The sequence below is a fragment of the Tupaia chinensis genome, unplaced genomic scaffold (assembly GCF_000334495.1).
Source record: "Tupaia chinensis unplaced genomic scaffold, TupChi_1.0 Scaffold144260_1, whole genome shotgun sequence".
Lineage (NCBI taxonomy): Eukaryota > Metazoa > Chordata > Mammalia > Scandentia > Tupaiidae > Tupaia > Tupaia belangeri.
Genome location: NW_006204118.1, coordinates 54449 through 74598, shown reverse-complemented (window position 1 = coordinate 74598; position 20150 = coordinate 54449). Strand labels below are relative to the sequence as shown.

Genomic DNA, 20150 nt, shown 5'->3' with positions numbered 1-20150 from the left:
CTAAGATCAACCAGATGCTGAGATGAATTCAAAGAAGCTTTGTAATTATTCTCTGACTAAAAAGTCACTCTCTACTCTTGAAATGTATAAAATATAAAATCTTTCTACAGATAAATATAAACTATAGAAAAGGGACAATTTCAGCAATATTTTATAACTGAAAACCATAACATCTAAAACACATTGGATGGAGTGAAGCTGACAGAGGTAAGACTGAACTTAAGGATAGATTATAAAAGTTATACAATTTTAAGAACAGATAAAGTATTAAAATAATAAGCAAAACCTTAGTGATATGGAAGACATTTCAAAATCTTTAGTATTCCTCAGGACCAGCAGTTAGCGTAATGGCTATGTTACTGGACTCCCACGTAGTCGACTGTGGTTTGTGTCCTGGACCCGGAGGCTTAAACTCATGCCGGGCGCGTGTGCATGTGTGCCCAAGATCCCAAGAGGAGAATGTAGGAGAAGGGATTGCAGTGTGGCCATCCCCCCTGGGGCATGATTTCTCGCTTTCTATCTCTCTGCCTCTGTCTTTTTTTGCCTTATAGCCAAAAAAAACCTCTCAAAAAAACCCCAAAATCAACAAAAAAACCCAAAACCTTTAGTATTCCTTTCACTGGGATCCCAGGAGGATAAGAGAAAATAATTGCAGGTAAATCATTGTCAAATTTGGCAAAAGACATCATTTAATTTTAAATTTTATATTAAAAATTCAGTGATTCTCAAACAGGTAAACTTAAAAGCATGTACAGAAATATGAATATCAAATTGGTAAATAGTAAAGATGAAGTAAATTTTATTTTTCGACTAGTCAGAAAAATATTTTATATGTAAACAAACAATAATTTGTATGATTAATTTCTCATAAGGAAGCAGAAAGACCAGATGACAGTGAAATGCTGCTTTTTAAATTTTTTTTAATTGTCAAAGGGTGTGGGTGCTCAGCAGACAGAAAGAGAAGATAGAAAGAAAGCATCCCAGTAGGGGATCACCATGCCATAATCCCTTGCCCTCTATTTCTCCATTCTGTTGAGATTTTTGGCATGCATGCATATGTTTCAGGTATGTTTTTTCAAGCCACCAGGGTAGGATTAAAGCCACTATCAGCCATACGAGATCTGGCATCTTTAACCACCAGGCTATAGGTCTGGCTCTCAGATGCTGATGTTAAAAACAAAGTTGACCTAAAGTTCTGTACACCAAAAGTATACTTCAGGAAATGCAGTTGAAATAAAGCATTATTTCATGAGGTAAAACTGAGACTCCATCACTAGCAGACCTGCTCAAAATGAAATCTTAAAGAAAATTCTATTTGAGAGAGATTATATAAGTGTGAATGTTGCAGTTATATGGTTAAACATAAAAGATAAATCATATCCAGTTATTAAAATATAAAAAAAAAACTTTTGAAGGCAAACATTATAACAGTGACTGGTGGCAGTTTTTATGCATGCAGTTTAACTGTAAGCATTTTGCATTTTACTTAAAGTGAAGAAATAGTATCTTGAAATTGAAGAAGGTTATGTGCATATATTATAATCTCTAGATCAGTGGTTTTCACTCTTAGACAATTTTGTTCCAAAGAGGATATCCATTCAGCAATTGCGTTTTCCTTTTTTTTTTTCTTTTGATAATTTTCAGACACTTTAGGTTGTACCTGGCATTTCTCAGGGAAAGACCAGAGATGCTGCTTAACATTCTGCAGTGCATGGAGAAACACTCTAAGAAAAATGAAAATAGTGCCAGGTTTGAGAAATCTCTGGAGCAATCATTTAAAAACTAAAAGAGTATAAAATAAACACATATAGTTTCTAGTGTAGTCCTTTAAAAACCAAATTAAAGAACAATGAAGACATAAAAGCAGAAGTCAATACATTCAATACTAAAAATTATTGAAACCCAAAAGTAGGCAGTACATAATGCATACCATATTATCTTTCAATTTAAAAATTAATGAAGAATTACAATTATCTTCCTTAAAAACAATATATGAGAGGAAAAATGAAGCAAAAGAAAAGCAATGACTATAAACAGATGAGATTTATGTAAAACAAAACTTAAAAAGGTAGATATAAATTCAGCCATTTCACTAAATACATTTAATGTAAACTCTCTGGAAACACCAATATAAAATATAGATAGTGAAATAGGACTAAAAAGCAAGATTTAAATGTATGTTGTCTAAAAATACCCAGTTTAAGTATAAGATTAAGTAAAAAGATAGAAAACATATGTAATGCAAGCCAATATTTGAGAGAAACTGAAATAACTCTGGTAACACACAGTAGAATTCAGAACAGAGTAGTGATAAGCATAAAAATTGATACTATAATAGGATAAAACACATTTTCAAGAAGACATAATCATATTAAACGTGAATGCTTTAAATTGCATGAAAGAAAACTGATAGAACTGAAAAGAGATATAGCTTAATCTATGGTTATATTTGGTAGGTATAAGATTCCTCTTTTAAAATCTCATGGAACAAGTAGAAAAAAAAATCAATAATCAAAAGGTGTGGGGGGATCAGCAGATTGCATAATGGTTACCCTGCTGGACTAGCATGTAGTCGACCACAGTTTGATATCTGGACACTGTGGCTTAAATCTCATAGCAGGCACATGTGTGTGCATTCCCAAAATCCTAAGAGGAGAATAGAGGAGAAGGGATTGCTGTGTGGCCATCCCCCTTGGAGGGTGATTTCTCGCTTTTTGTCTCTCTGTGTCTCCCGTGAGCACACGTTCCCTATAGCAAAAAACTCTCTCTCAAAAAAAATTGTGATTAGAAATCAATTAAAAGAAGAAATTGAATTAAATTAAAATCAGAAATTAATTAAAACAGATTAATCTATTAAATAATTAATCATAAATTGATTAAATTTATAACATTAAATAATACTAGCAAAAGCTATATAATAGTAAGTATGAATTACTTATTAATTTTTTTCCTTTCCATTTGGTTGTAAACTGCTTGTTTTATTTACTGCCTTATCATTTATGTCCAGAAAAAAATATCTGGTACTTGCTTACTAATTATTTACTATGTAAATAGATAAATATAAGGACTAATTTTTTTGCATTCATATTCCAAGTATAATAGTTTCTTATACTTTAGAATATTTCACACATTTGAAAGACATGTTATGTTAGGGCCATCAGTGTGAATAATTTACTTTAAAATCCATATTTATGTTCAAGGAAGTCTCTAAATTGTACCTTCCTTTTATGTTACAAGATGATAGCCACATGGCTGTGACACATTTGTATTCTTACCACTCCTTTTAGGCTATCTGCAATGGTTATGATAAGAGTACAAAATTAACCAAACCTTGATTCTCCGGCCATTGAATAAGTTATTGACCATAAAATTCTTCAAAAAATGAAAACAAATATTCAAACAAAAAAATGACAATTTTCTTATGAGTCAGCAGGCAGTATGATGGTTAATGTAGCTGGATCCCATAATAGCCAATCCCATGGGGCCAGCAGGTGCTACAGTGATTAAGGCACCGGACTTCCACATGGCCGAACCACAGTTTGAGTCCTGAACTTGGTGGATTATTTTCACACTTTCTCTCTCTCTCCTTTCTCTGGTGAGAGGAGTGCATGTGCCCTATAGCAAATTTTGAAAAACTAATAATAAATAAAGTAAATAAACTTTTTTTTTTGAGAGGTTTTTGCTATAGGGTGCGTGTGCTCATAGAGAGACAGAAAGACAGAAAGAGAAAAATCACCCCCCAAGGGGGATGGCCACACCACAATCCCTTCTCCTCCATTCTACTTTAGAATCTTGGGCATGCACGCACACGTGACCGGCGTGAGTTTAAGCCACTGGGTCTGGGACTCGAACCACGGTCAACCACATGGGAGACCAGCAACATAGCCACTACGCCAACTGCTGGTCCCAATATAAGTTTTAAACATCTTGGACCTGGTACTCAAAATCCTGAAAGTAGGCAAAAATGGAGGAGAAGGGAATGTTGTGTGACCATCTACAATGGGAAGTGCCTTTCTCATTTTCCCATTCTCTCTTTCTGTCTTTGAGTCTCTACAAAGAGTACACAGAATCTCTTTCTTCTTAATATTTTATAAGATAAGCTAATAATTAAATCTCATAAAGACACTTAAAAACTTATACACAGAGGAGGAATTATATTGAAATAATCTTACCTTTATAAATCACTTAAAATTGCTAGAAACAAAGATAAAGATAACAAGAGAACAAATAGAGAGGCACGACATTAGTGGGACACAGATATGGCTTATTATCTCTTGATGATGACGTGTATAGTATTCTCTACTGGATTGGTCTGAGATGTATTTCATGATGGGTAAAGTCTTTTTATAAGCAAAATGAGAAATATTGATTGACTGGTTAAAAAAATAATTGGAATAATAATAATAATGAATGAGAAAAACAATGAGAAGATATCGAATGATGAAGTGGGGATTTTAATTTCTTGGTATTGACCGACATGCATGGCATTCCCTTTTGAAAAAGCACTGTAATCCACTATAAAGTTATATACAATTCACTGTAATATAAACAAGTTATGATGATAATAAATAAATAAAAATTTAAAAATGCTAAAAACAGTACTAAATACTTTGCAATTATTAAATTATGCCTTTGATTTGATTGTATCTGTTTAACAGATGCTATAATTAGTTAAATCAATCTTACATTCCTTCCACTTAGAACAGTAGTAAGAGGAACACATAAAATTCAGTTTTCTGACCTTAATATCCAAGTAATTTATTTATTTATATTATTTATTTATTTATTTTTGAGAGGTTTTCGCTATAGGGTACGTGCGCTCGCCAGACAGACAGAGAGAGACAGAGAGACAGAAAGTGAGAAATCACCCCCCAGAGGGGATGGTCACACCACAATCCCTTCTCCTCCATTCTCCTCTCAGGATCTTGGGCACGTATGTACGCACATGCTCCCGGCGTGAGTTCTAAGCCACCAGGTCTGGGACGCGAACCGCGGTCAACTACGTGGGAATCCAGCGACATAGCCATTATGCTAACTGCTGATTCCCTCCAAGTAATTTATATCAAGAATTACAAGAGGGTAGGAATAAGCAGATAAAGAGAAACCGAAATTCTCAGCTGATATTATTCATCAATAATTTTAGAACACATTTTCGAATTTGTTTGGTCCTTACCCCATAGATGATTGGATTCAGCATAGGGGGTACTAATAAGTACATGCTGGCCAGAAGGATGTGGATGTGGCGTGGTATATGCTTACTAAAACGGTGAGTGAGGAAGGAGAAAAGAGCAGGGATGTAGAAGGTGAGGATGACACAAACATGGGACCCACAAGTGCTGAGTGTCTTTGACCTGGCATCTTTAGAAGGGAGACTGAACACAGTACGGAGTATCTGTACATAGGACAGAGAGATGCATGTCACATCAGTCCCAACAATTAAGATAATTACTGCCAAGCTATAAAGACTATTGACAGAAATGTCTGCACATGCCAATTTTACCACAGCCATATGCTCACAGTATGTGTGGGGAACCACATTTGTCCTGCAATATGGCCACCTCCCTACCAGGAAGGGATGTGGTGTAACTAGCACTAACCCACGTAGAAGTACCACTGTTCCAACCTGAGCAACAGCAGAATTTGTGAGAATGGATGAATGTCTTAGAGGGTTGCAGATCGCCACATAGCGGTCCAGTGCCATGGCTAAAAGGAGCCCTGACTCCACTCCAGAGAAAGCATGAATGAAAAACATCTGAGTGAGACAGGCATGGAAGTCAATCTCATGATAATTGAACCAGAAGATACCCAGCATCTTGGGAAGAGTAGAGGTTGACAAGATGAGATCTGTGATGGCCAACATGGAAAGAAAATAGAACATGGGTTCATGGAGAGCAGTCTCAGTTTTGATGATGAAAAGGATGAGCATGTTTCCCATGAGAGCAATAACATACATTGAGCAGAAAGGGATGGATATCCAAATGTGCAAGTCTTCCAGACCAGGTATGCCCATGAGGATGAAGGTGCTGGGATTGGTGAATGCAGTAGAGTTAGGGCCCAGCATGGCAATTCTGGCTACAGGAAGAAATACTCTTGCCTCTTCTCTGCCTTTGTCCTTGGAGTAGACAAATGCACATACTTTCTTCTAAATCTGAAATAGGATTACTCAGTGTAAAAGTGCATTGAGAAAAATGTATTCATACTTAGTTACTCCTTAGTGAGATATATATTTTTTTGAAATTAGAAGTTTTACTTTTGTTATTGTCAGTTATAATTTCATTTAGGAATAATTGCAGTATAGAAAATCTTCCTCATTTACAACTGTGCCCTATGCTCAGAACTCCCAGACTGTTTTTGTCAGTACTAGGTGCTCTCACTCTGCTGATAATAGCCAGAATTTTAAAAAGCCTTGATTAGTAATGAAGGTTGTTACATTCTAACAAAGCAATATTGAAAAACTATAATATTGTCCTGATTCAAAGATATCCTGTGAATTAATTATAGTCCAAGAAACTTTAAACATTCAGAGAAGCAGATGGTGTAATGGTTATACCACTGGACTCCCACATAGTCAACCTCAGTTTGAGTCCAAGACTCTGCAGCTTAAAACCCATGCCAGGTACATGTGTGTTTATACATACACAAAATCCCAACAAAAGAACAGAGGAGAAGAGATTGAGGTGTGGTCATCCGCTCTGGAAAGTGATTTCTTGCTTTCTGTCTCTCTGTCTCTATCTGGCAAGTACATGTACCCTATAGCTAAAATCTCTCATAAAGAAAACAAAACAAAACAAAACAAAACCTTAACTATAAGATAAATCCTAGATAGATATTTGAGAAAACAATGAATGAAGAAATAATAAATTCTCCATAATTACGTGTTTGTTGAGTGACAATACTTATTGAAATTTACTTCTTTGTCAAATTTTTGACTATAAAAAAAATGGACTCTGATAACTTTAGTGATAGTATAGTTTCATGAAAATTCCAGGACAAAATGAAACAAGTGGCACTTAACAATCCTTAATATAAACATGCCTCCTAAATTTTCTAGTATCACAATATCCCAGGATATATAAAATTTAGATTCTCGAAACATATACATACATTCACAGATAAATGGACACTCACACATCCCAAAGAAGTAGCAAATAAGTTTTCTTTTTCTTTCTTTCTTCCTTTCTTTTTTTTTTTTGAGAGTTTTTTTGCTATAGGGCACCAGAGCTCACTGAAAAGACAGAGAAAGACAGAGAGGCAGAAATTGAGAAATCATCCCCCAGAAGGGGTGTTCACACTGTAATCCTTCTCCTCTTGGGATTTTGGGCACATAGATACAAATGCCTGGCTTGAATTTAAGCTGCTGGAACCTGGACTAGAATCACAGTGGACAACATTGGAGTCCAGCGATATAACCATTACATGACATGCTGGTCCTACAATTAAGTATTTTTAAAATTCTACTTTATATTGAGATGAAAAGTAAGGCATGTGGGAAAAGGTTGAATGGTCAATTAATTAATCATCAAGATTTGAAAATAGTGCCAGTTACTCCTTTTTTTGTGTTATAATATATACAAGAATAAATACTAGAGGTTATTAAATAGCCAGTAGCTGTGCTGTATAGATGTCATTAGGTCACCATCATTATCATTTTTTTTTTCGTTTTTTGGAGAGATTTTTGCTATAGGGAGCGTGCTTCGCCAGACAGAGAGATACAGAGAGTTAGAAAGAGAGAAATCACCCCCAGGGGGGATGGTCACGCAGCAATCCCTTCTCCTCCATTCTCCTCTCGGGATCTTGGGCACACACGCACACGCGCCCGGCGTGAGTTTAAGCCACCAGGTCCAGGACTCGAACCACAGTTGACTACATGGGAGTCCAGCGACATAGCCATTATGCTAACTGCTGGTCCCACCATCATTATTATTTTTTAAAATTATTTTTAGAGAGGTTTTGTTGCTATAGGGTGTGTGCACTCAGCAGAGATACAGAGACAGAAAACAAGAAATCACCCCCAGAGAAGAAAGCGACGCCGAAATCCCTTCTCCTCCATTCTCTTCTCGGGATTTAGGGCATGCACGCACACTCAACCAGTCTGAGTTTTAAGCAGTCAGGTCTGTGACTTGAATTACAGTTGACTACATGCGAGTTCTGCAACATAACCATTATGCCATCTGCTGGTCCCCACTATCATTATTTTTAATTTATACAAAACTAAATAAACATAGGTTAAATATTCATACAAAACTACTTGCTCATCACCATGTCCCAGGAGAAAACAAGTCCAGTCTTCACTACAAAATTCTTTCCAAGCTTCTATTGTGACTAATTTTTACAACAGAACCCAGATGCAATAAGATATAATTTCTTATTTTTGTTTTATAACTCAAATTTTATGAATTAGTAACATGACTTAAACAAATCCACAATCTATTCCTTAACTCTTCCTACTTCAACTTCTGAGTTGATACTCTTTGTGACAGTAGTGATCCTTAGTGTGATTTACTAATAAATTATTCTTAAGTATAGAGCGGTCATTAAAATGAAAGCACAGAGTGCTTTAATTAATATGATCTATTAATCAATTAATTTTAATCATATACCTGTACATACTTCATTTTCCAATGTTGATGCCAGATGACTGACTGGCTATAAATTCTGAAAGTGCACCAAGGAAAAACTTTAAGAGTACACTGATTTAACTTCACCACTTGTTGATTCAGGAGGAAGAGCTACAGTGATTTACCTTCAATTGTGAAGCATCCAGAAAGGTCTTGGAGGATTTATCTTCAAAAGGTCTGGGTTGTTTGCCTCTGCTGCTGTCTCTATATTCAGCTTAGCTGAGTTTCACAAACCCATGATAATTCCAAATACATGTTTCTCATCTGTAGAAAGCACCTTTTCATTTCTCCTGTCATTTTCTCCCTTCCATCTTAGTATTGAACGAACAGATGGGTTGTATGTTCCATCAGATTAGTTATGCTGTGGTTAATCAAAGCCAAGAACTCCGGTATTTTAATCATTCTCTGTGTGGACTGCGCAGCAGGTGTTACAACCCCGCTTGGAGCCATCCCAGGGGCTCAAACTCTAAGACTTGGTTCCTTGGTTTTCTTGAAGCATAAATGATTCCTGAGAGAATATTCTTTCTTTTTTTCATCATATGTTGTCGCTTGGTAATACAACTCAACATTAAGAAATGAACAACCTAATTAAAAACTGAGCAAAAGATATAAACAGACCACTCATTGGAGAAGATACAGGAGTGGCAAATACGCACATTTAAAAAAGGCACAACATCACATCTCATCAGGGATAACATATTAAAACATAAATACAATCCCACTACACATCTATTGGGTGGCAAAAATCCAAACCACTGACATCAGCAAATGCCCCCGAGCATATGGAGCAACAACAGCTCTGTTACTGCTATTTAGAATGCAAATTAGTACAACCTCTTTGGAAGATAGCTGGTCAGTATTTTACAAAACTGAGAATATTTGTACCACATAATCAAGAAATTGCACTCTTTGGTATTTATCCAACTAAATTTAGCAACAGTTGCTTAGATATAACACTGAAGGCACAATCAAAATAAAAATAAATAAAATGGATTCCATGAAAATAAAAATATTTTATTTTTCAATGGACTCTATGAAGAAAATAAAAAGACAACCCTAAGAGAGATTATATTCGTTAAACATATATTTAGTAAGTATATAGTGTACAGACTATGTAAAGAGCACTGAAAACACAATAAAAATGCAAATAGTCCAATTTTGTAAAAGCAAAAGAGGGCCAGTAGTGGTATGGTGGTTGAGGCCGCTGTATCCCAAATGGCCAACTGAGTGGCTCAAGTCAGCAGCTTAAAAACATGTACATGTGTGTCCCAAGTCCTGAGAGGAGGACAAATTGCATCTTAATATGTGTACATGTGTGATCAAAGTCCCAAGAGGATAAGGGATTGTTGTGTGGCCATCTCATCTCGGGGTTATTTTCTCACTTTGTCTCTCTCATTCTCTTTCTCTCTCTCTCTTTCTGGGGAGTGCACAAGCCCTGTAGTGGGGAAAACAAAAGGCAAAAGAGCTTAATATTCACATACACAAACATATAGACAATACTTACAAACTTTCTACTATTCTTTGTGTAAAGACCCACTTCTTTTTTCTGGATATTTAGGTTATTGCTATAGTAAAGGCAACCCATCTCTGGCTAAAAGAGGGTCAGCTGGCACACGGTAGGTGTGTGCTCTTTAGTTCTTGTAGCTGACAGAGGAGCCCTTTGTGAGAGCCCTTCATGTAAGAGCATCTATAGCTTAGCTTCCAGCCCCAGTGGAGGTGGTTTTTGTTTGTTTGTTTTTTGTTTTATTTTGAGAGATTTTTTTGCTATAGGGCATGCATGTTCACTGAAGAGACAAAGAAGAGACAGAAAGCAAGAAATCACTCCCTTAAAGAGGATGGCCATGCAATCCCTCCTTATCCATTCTCCTCTTGGGATTTTGGCCGTGCATGCACACAAACCTGGTGTGAGTTTCAAGCCACGAGGTCTGGGATTTAAGCCATGGTTGTCCAGCAACATAACCATTACATCATCTGCTGGTCTTGTAAAGAATAGTTTTTAAAGAAGTAAAGTCTATATGATATTGGTGATTTGAAAGAAACAGATCCATCACTTAAGCAAAATAGTTCTAGTTCCAAAGTCTGGATTCAATGCATTATCAATATTACAAAGGCAGTTTTGGTTACTCCAGCCCAAACCACAGTCACAGAAAGCCCTTTATATATTTTTGCCTTTAAATTATTGTCCTTGTGTGGGTACCATCACTATTATATTTCCTCCCTTTTAAGTGAATTGGTTATTTTTTTCTTGAGCCCCAAACTATCACAATCTAGTCAACTGAAAAGACTTCAATTATTTAACTTACTACTTTTGTTATGAATAGGGCCAAAAAATAAATTATTCCTTCCTAGCTCAGCTGGTAGTTTGCACACTAATTGTGAACTTCGTGGAAGTTTTTGGTATGAGAATTGGCAAATACCTAAGCTCCTAAGCATCTCTGAACTACTAGAGTCTCCAGAAGAGAGAAAATGTCTTATAGAAGTCAATTATTTTTAAAGTTTTTCTTATTCTTTTTGCTTTAACAGAGAAAACTGGACTTATGAAAATTCTGAGAGAAGCTTTACTAGTCAATTATTATTATTATTATTTGTTATATTTTCCACAAACCATTCTATCTGAACCTATCTATTTATTTATTTATTTATTTATTTATTTATTTATTTTGAGAGGTTTTTCACTCTAGGTCGCGTGCGCTCGCCAGACAGACAGAGAGAGATAGAGAGACAGAAAGCGAGAAATCACCCCCGAGGGGATGGCCACGCCGCAATCCCTTCTCCTCCATTCTCCTCTCGGGATCTTGGGCACGCACGCACACGCGCCCGGCGTGGGTTTTAAGCCACCGGGTCCGTGACGTGAACCACGGTCGACTACGTGGGAGTCCAGCGACATAGCCATTATGCCAACTGCTGGTTCCCAACCTATTTATTTTGAGAGCTACTAAGATATACATTTTAAAATGCTGTTAAAGTGAAACACTTGTTTTTCCACAAGTAACTCCAGTTGAGGGAAAAGATGAAGCATTATGAAAACTAAGTACAACATAGCGTAGGATGGAATTAGCACCTATATTTTTATTTCAGGAGTATAAAGAAGGAAAAAGAGCATATAGAATCAGTATTAGGAGATATAAAATGTTACTTCCTTTATTAAATTCAAAATGACATTCTTTAATACATTTCAAATAATAATTTGCTTAAGTACTTTTTTTTAATATCACAGTAGTTTCAAGTTCACATAAATGGTTGACAGTAATTAATTTGGATAGCTTTATACAAATTCTGAGGTGCTCTTCTATACCTAAAGACTCAGAATCTCCAGAGTAGCACTATAAGTCTGAGTCTAAGTTCATATTGTTATCTAAGAGTCCATTCTCTGTTATGTAAAATCAGAGTTAGAAACCCAGTGCTGTGGAAGTCTTTTTGGTGTTTTTTTTTTTTTTTTTAATAGTAACGCTTTTCACTTCTTGACTATATTAACTAGTGACAGCTTCAGAGGGCAGTTTAAAAGTTATACTTATAACTGCCTAGCCAAGTGCTATCATGTGGTGCTCAGTAAAAATGGTAAAATCTCTTCCACACACACTATATCTGGTATTTACACCCATTTACTGGGTTTGTATATCCTTCGTCCAGTCAGTTTCAGTCATAGAGCGCGGACACTCGGTATATATTAAGTGGGGACATACAATGTCTCTCCTTCATAGCCAGCTATTTTACAGTTTAATCAACTGGACTAGGGAGAAATGTTCCCATTTTGAAATATTCACTTTGTAAGCTAACTAATGTGATTGACTATATAAAAGAAAATGAAATAATAAAAAAAAAGGTAAAAATCTCTTCTCCAGTTTTTGATCCCCAATGCTAAGCACAATGCTAAGGGAATATTTGTCAGAAAATACAAACAAAAGAATAATGCTATAAATTAATGGAATGTAAAAGGCATTTTTGAAGGGTGGCACCCAACATCTTAAGTTCTCTGTGTTTATACCACTCTTTGATTAAACTTAATCACTGAGAGTCCCTTTTACATGCACATAATAGCACATAATATCTATGAATTCTTTTCTTTTCTTTTTCTTTTTTTTTTTCCTGGCTATAGAGTGTGTGCATCCTTCAGAGAGAGAGATAGAAAGAGGAAAAGTGATAAATCAACCCCAGGGGGATGGTTATGCTGCAATTTCTTCTTCTTTATTCTCTTCTCAGAATTTTGGGCACACATGCACATGTGCCTCGGGTGATTATCAAGTAGACAGATCCAGAACTTGAACTATGGTTGGCCATGTGGAAATCCAGGACTTATTCTCGACGTCACCTGCAGACTCATACCGTAAGAGCCTAATAGTTTTTATACATGCAAATGTATACATATGAACTGCAACAGAAAGGTGTGGACCAAGGACCCGTAATTGCAGGGTTTTGTGTTTTATGTAAAGTAGTAAAATTTTAACTCTAAGTTAATTGAGGAAAGTTAGGTGTGAATATTACCATCTATTTATCAGTATCAGATTTTCAGGTGTTGTCAATTTTGTCTCCGAGAAGATAGCTGGCAATTTTCAGACACTTTTGATTGTTACTAGCATCTAGAAGGGATAGGCCAGAAATGCTGCTTAATATCCTGTACTGCACATGACAACCCATGTAGCAAAGTATAAATGTACAGAAAAAGGTAATAGTGTGTCAAGGTTGAGAAACCATGCTCTAGAGCAATCCTGAAAACAAACAAAAAAAAAGAAACAAAAATGGGCTACTCTGTGGTATGGTATTTAAAGCTAGATATCACATACCCAACTGTTCAGTTCAAGTCCTGGCATCTTAAAAAACACTCAGGACACATGTGCATGCATACCCAAAGTCTTGAAAGGAGAATGGAGAATAAAGGATTGCAATGTGACCAACCACCCTTAAGGATGCTTTCTCACTGCCCCACTTCTCTTTGTCTCTCTCCCCAGCAAGTGCATGTGCCCCATGGTAAATTAAACAAAAATAAATAAATAAGAGGAGGCTAGCAGGTGGTATAATGGTAAAGCTCTGGACTTCCACAAGGTCGATGCTGGTTCAGGTCTTGGATCTGAGGACTTGAAAATCACCCTGGATATTTGTGCATTTTGTGCATGTGTATCCAAAATCCCAGGAGGAGAGTGGCAGGGAAGGAATTGCAGCATGGTCATCCTCCTAGGTGGTGATTTTTCACTTTCTCTCTCATTGTCTCTGTCTCTTCAGCAAGCATATATGGCCTATGGCAAAAACTTCAAATAAATAAATAAATAATATACATGACCAAAGCCAATAGATAAATTAAAATCCAATACTAAAATCATAAATTGCAAAATAAGTAGTGCATGTATTGATTAGATAGATTTAGTTATTTCACAATGCCTATAACATCATGTTGTATATGATAAATATATACAATTATATTTGTCAATTTACAAATAAAGAAATAAGGAATCACCAATTAAAATGAAGCAAAAACAAAACAAGAAATGAAAATTTATGGAAAACAAATCTTAAAATAGTTGACCTGAATTCAACCATATGGCTAATTACATTAAGTGGAAATGGTCTAAATTCCTCAATTTAAAAGAGATGTAATGAAATTAAATAAAAAACAATCCAAATACCTGTTGTGTATAAAAATCCAATGTATAGAGACCAGCAGATAGTGTAATGGTTACATCTCTGGACTCCCATGTACTGTTTGAGTCCTGCATCCAGTGGCTTAAACTCACGCTGGGTGCATGTGCGTGTGTTCCCAGAATCCTGAGAGGAGAATGGAGGAGAAGAGGTTGCAGCGTGGCCATCCCCCCTGGGGACTGATTTCTTACTGTTTTTCTGTCTCTCTCTCTCTCTCTTTATGGCAAGTGCACGCACCCTACAGCAAAAACCTCTCTCTCTCAAAAAAAAAAAAAATCCAATGCTCATATAAAAATATATATCTATTAAAAAGATTAAAAGTTGTCTTAAAACACTATTTAAGAGAAAGTTGAAATGGCTCAATTGACATGAAACATGGTGATATTCAGAATAATGACTACTGCCAAGGATAAAGTTGGACATTATATAATAATAAAATACTTAATTTACCAGGAAGATATAGTCATATAAATTCATAAGTTTCAAATTACATGAAGAAAAACTGATAAAATTGAAAGGAGATGGAACCTCATTCATGTTTCTATGTAGAGGATTCACAATTCCTCTTTCAGTATCTAATAGTATAATTAGAGGGAAAATCATAAATTACATGATGTGAGATAAGGGTAAAGAATTGATTAGAGTTAAATTTATAGCACTGACAAACACCAGGAAAAATTACAAAATAAGTGTACATTACTTACCTTTATTTACAACTTTTCTTTTTTGGCTGTAAGTTACAATAAGGGAAGTAAATTGGCTTGTTTGTTTGGTTTTTGCTATAGGTAATGTGCACTTGCCAGAGAAAGAGAGAAATCAACCTCCAGCAGAGGATGGGCACACCGCAATCTCTTCTCCTCCGGTCTCCTCTTGGGATTTTGGGTGTACATCCAAATTCCCCTGGTGTGATTTTTAAACCATCAGGTTTGGAACTCAAACCACACAGCTGGAAATACGGGATCCAGTGCCTTAATCTCCAAAACACCTGCTGGTCCAAATTTGCTTGTTTTGCTAAATATTTATAGCATTAACAGATAAAAGCAAATATTTATGTTATGATTCTCTTACATGTTTCAAAAATAACAGTTTCTGGTTCCTTGGAATTTTTTATATGTTTGAAACATAGTCTGTACCAGCAGTGTAAAGAATTCACAGGTGAGTCACATACATTCTCAAGGGAGTCCTTAAACTGAACTCTCCTCCTTAAATGCAAAATGGAAGCCTTATGCCTGCCACTTTTTCTCTTCCTAATTCTCACTACTTCTCTGTTATAGTTATGGTGAGAGTATAAATAAAATGAAAACTGATTCTCGGGTTATCATCTGGATTATGAGAGAATCTACTATTTAAAATTTCTCCAAAAGAATATAAATAATAGCAACAAAAAACAGGCACACACAAAAAGATATTCTTGTTACCTTGCAAGAAAATCTAATAAGTATGCTTCATAAAGACATTTTAAAAAATGCCTAGAGAAGGATCGATACTGAAATAATCTTACCATCACTAAGTACTTAGTACACTAAAAAGAATTCTAGACACTTGGTAATTATTAATTGATGCCATAAATATTACAGTATCTGTTTTACAGATGCCATGATAGTTTAGATAAATCCTGTATAACTTTATAACACAAGTAAATGGAATAATAAGATGATAATTTCTGGTTTTCTGATGCTAGAATAAAAAAAAAGGTATCAAAGAATTATAGGAGAGTATCAATAAATAGAGAACAGGGACCAAGGATTTTCAGTTAATATGAACCATGAAAAATTTTAGAACACATTCTCGAATTTGTTTGGTTTTTACTCCATAGATAATTGGATTCAGCATAGGAGGCACCAGTAAGTACATATTGGCCAGAAGGATGTGGATGTGGCGTGGTATATGCTTACTAAAACGGTGAGTGAGGAAGGAGAAAAGAGCAGGGATGTAGAAGGTGAGGATGACACAAACATGGGACCCACAAGTGCTGAGTGTCTTTAACCTGGCATCTTTAGAAGGAAGACTGAACACAGTACGGAGTATCTGTACATAGGACAGAGAGATGCATGTCACATCAGTCCCAACAATTAAGATAATTACTGCCAAGCTATAAAGACTATTGACAGAAATGTCTGCACATGCCAATTTTACCACAGCCATATGCTCACAGTATGTGTGGGGAACCACATTTGTCCTGCAATATGGCCACCTCCCTACCAGGAAGGGATGTGGTGTCATTAGTACTAACCCACGTAGAAGTACCACTGTTCCAACCTGAGCAACAGCAGAATTTGTGAGAATGGATGAATGTCTTAGAGGGTTGCAGATCGCCACATAGCGGTCCAATGCCATGGCTAAAAGGAGCCCTGACTCCACTCCAGAGAAAGCATGAATGAAAAACATCTGAGTGAGACAGGCATGGAAGTCAATCTCATGATAATTGAACCAGAAGATACCCAGCATCTTGGGAAGAGTAGAGGTTGACAAGATGAGATCTGTGATGGCCAACATGGAAAGAAAATAGAACATGGGTTCATGGAGAGCAGTCTCAGTTTTGATGATGAAAAGGATGAGCATGTTTCCCATGAGAGCAATAACATACATTGAGCAGAAAGGGATGGATATCCAAATGTGCAAGTCTTCCAGACCAGGTATGCCCATGAGGATGAAGGTGCTGGGATTGGTGAATGCAGTAGAGTTAGGGCCCAGCATGGCAATTCTGGCTACAGGAAGAAATACTCTTGCCTCTTCTCTGCCTTTGTCCTTGGAGTAGACAAATGCACATACTTTCTTCTAAAGCTGAAATAGAATTACTCAGTGTGAAAGCACTTGGAGGAAAGATTATTCATATTTTGAGTTACTTCTTAATGAGATACTTTGTGAATTAAAAGTTTTACCTCCCTTATTGTCAGTTACTAATCTTATTTAGGAGTAATTGGAGATTAGGCAATCGTCTCTGTTTATATCCCAGCCTTAGGCTCAGAACTTCTAAATTAATCTACGTGATACTCGGTGTCCTCAATTTACTGTAATAGCAAAACTTAGCAAAGTCCTGATTAGTAATACAGGCCCTTGATATCCTTACAATGCAATGAAGAAAATCTATAATACTGTCCTTATTCAAAGGTACACTCCAAAGTCATTATAATTTCAGAGACCTTAAACATGAGGTAAATTTTAGAAAGATATTTGTGACAACACATAAAAAAGATAATAAGTTTGACAATACCTTCTAAAATTTGCCTCGTCAAATTTTTGGACATAGAGGAAACACAGTTTAATCACTCAAGTGATAATATAGTTTCATGATAATTGCTGGAAAATAACAAAGTCATTCGCACTTACAATCCCCAAAATAAACCTGCCTCTTGAATTATTTAGTACCTCAGTAAGAAAGAAAATTCTATACACATCTAATCATAAATACATCTCAAAAGGATTTTTTTTTCCAGTCTAATTTATACTGAGATGCTAGTTGAGGCACTTGGGGGAAGAAAGGTCAATAAGTTTTAAATCAAGTAATCAATTCATTAACCAATCAACAAGATTTAAAAATAGCAAGATTTTCTACTTTCTTGTGACAAAATAATGCACCAGAAACAAAATACTAAGAGTTATTTAATATAGAGTTATCATTGACTATCAGTTCTGGTTAGGTTACTATTATTATTTTTAATTTATTATAATAGAAAAATGCATTCATTAATATTCATCCATCTGGTAGAAGGAGAAAATGAATCCCAGATTCTTTCCATAGCTCTGATTTTGGCCCAACACAATCTGCAGTCAAAATAAAGCAAGTACAGGGTCCAGTGGGTGGCATGGAGGTTTAGGCACTGAAATCTCACATGGCCCACTGCATGGTTCAAGTCCAGAATGACTGGCTGCAAAATCATGATAGGTGTATGTGTGTGCATTCCCAAAATCCTGAGAGAAGACTGAAGGAGAAGGGATTTGTAGCATAGCCATCCCTGCTGGGAGATGATTTCTCACTTTCCCTCTATCTCTCTGTGTCTCTCTCTCTGGTGAGCACAATGTTCTATAGAAAAAAAACTTAAAAAAAAGAAGATTAAAATTAAAATCAAAGCAATCAAAGCTTTTACATCCATCAAAGCCATATGTACATATTTGTTTTTATTTTATAAATCAAATTTTATGGGTTATTAAGAAGACTTTCAGCAAATTCTAAACTTGTTCTACTTTGACATCTGAGTTGATGCCAATATGTACATTGTGAAACTACTGGCCATTAGTGATATTTATTAATAAATCGTTTTTAAGTGTATGCCTGCTTATACTTCCTTTCCCAAAGTTTATGCCAGTTGACTAATTGACTACAAATTCTGAGAAGTACTGAGGAAAACCTCAAGAGTATGCTGATCTAACTTCATAAGCTGTTTGTTTAATTCAAGTGGAAAGACTACACTGATTTACCTTCAAAAATGAAGCATTCCAAGATGTCTCTAACTTGTCTTCAGAGGGATACGATTGTCTGCCTCTATTGTAGGTACTCAGTCCATTTTCAGCATAGCTGAGTCTCAGGTACCGATGATAATTCTGAGTACATATTTCCCAGCTATAGGAAGCTCCTCCTCATTTCTGTCATCATTGCCTCTCCCTTTGGGGGCTTGAGCAGACACAGGGATTGTCTATTCCTCCCAATTGTTCTGTGCTGAATCAAAGCCAGGAGCTCAGGTTTACAACTCCATTTGTGGCTGTCCCAGGGGCTTCAACTCTGTAACAGTGGTTTCTTCATCTTGAAGTATAAATGATTCTTGAGAGATTACTCTTGCTTTTTCATTATATATTATCAATAGGTATTCAATTTTTTAGAGTCTAAAGGAACTTTAAAAGAAACAATTTTTTCAAAGTTCTATGCCTCTGATCACCACACTAGATCAGTTAGAATTAAAGATGTAGCTTATATACCTCTTTCAAATCCCTCTGGTTTAACATAAAGCTTTATTTTTCTGCAACTATCGATAATACTTGATGTATTTTGAAGTCTTTATGATAAATTAATTAAAATGCTGAAATTTACATGAATGATCTCATTTATTCCCAAAGCCTTTTTAGTGTAGTAGTAGTATAATCTCTTATTTACAAATGCAAAATAAAATTCAAACCTAAAACACACAGATATTACACAATGTGCTCAAAATTAAGCAACTAGAAAAAGTTGAATTTAAGATTTGAACCAAATGCAGATGTGTATTTATATTCATATTTTATGGCATTTTTAAAAGTTAGGTTGTTTATCTTTTTATTGTAATGTTCTAAGTATTTTTTTTTTTTTTTTGGAGAGGTTTTCACCATAGGGCGAATGCTCACGCCACAACAGAAAGAGACATAGAGACAGAAAGCGAGAAATCACCCCCCAGGGGGGATGGTCACGCCGCAATCCCTTCTCCTCCATTCTCCTCACAGGATCCTGGGCACGCACACACATGCGCCCAGCGTGAGTTCTAAGCCACCGGGTCCGGGACGCGAACCGCGGTCGACTACATGGGAGTCCAGCGACCTAGCCATTACGCTAACTGCTGGTTCCCTAAGTATTCTTAATAGATGCTATACATGTATTAAATATATGGTTTATAAGGACTTTCTCTCATACCCTTGGTTGTCATTTAAGTTTCTGTATGTTTTAGGGTTTTTGTTTTTGTTTTGTTTTGCATTTGTAAATAAGAGATTATACTACTACTTTACTAAGAAAGCTTTGGGAATAAATGACATTATTCACATAACCCTATTGTTTCTGGAGTCATTGGTTCTAATTTATGCAACATTTCTAAAAATGAATTTCTTTTACTCACATTTAGTAAATGAATAATAAAGTTCGTAATATGAAAAATCTTTGAATGGAGTTTAAAGAATAAAGAAGAATGTTTTATGGCTTTGTTTCTACAACATGGTAGG

The 20150-nt window shown here is 35.8% G+C and overlaps 2 protein-coding genes across 2 annotated transcripts; both read right to left on the bottom strand.

The window, feature by feature from the left end:
- Positions 1-5113: 5113 nt before the first annotated feature.
- Positions 5114-6061, bottom strand: LOC102480979 (olfactory receptor 52E2). The gene has a single exon (XM_006166459.1). It carries the CDS (start codon positions 6059-6061, stop codon positions 5114-5116), a length of 948 nt encoding a protein of 315 aa, XP_006166521.1.
- A 9937-nt stretch (positions 6062-15998) lies between these two features.
- Positions 15999-16946, bottom strand: LOC102480554 (olfactory receptor 52E2). Its single transcript, XM_006166458.1, has one exon. It carries the CDS (start codon positions 16944-16946, stop codon positions 15999-16001), a length of 948 nt encoding a protein of 315 aa, XP_006166520.1.
- Positions 16947-20150: the final 3204 nt, after the last annotated feature.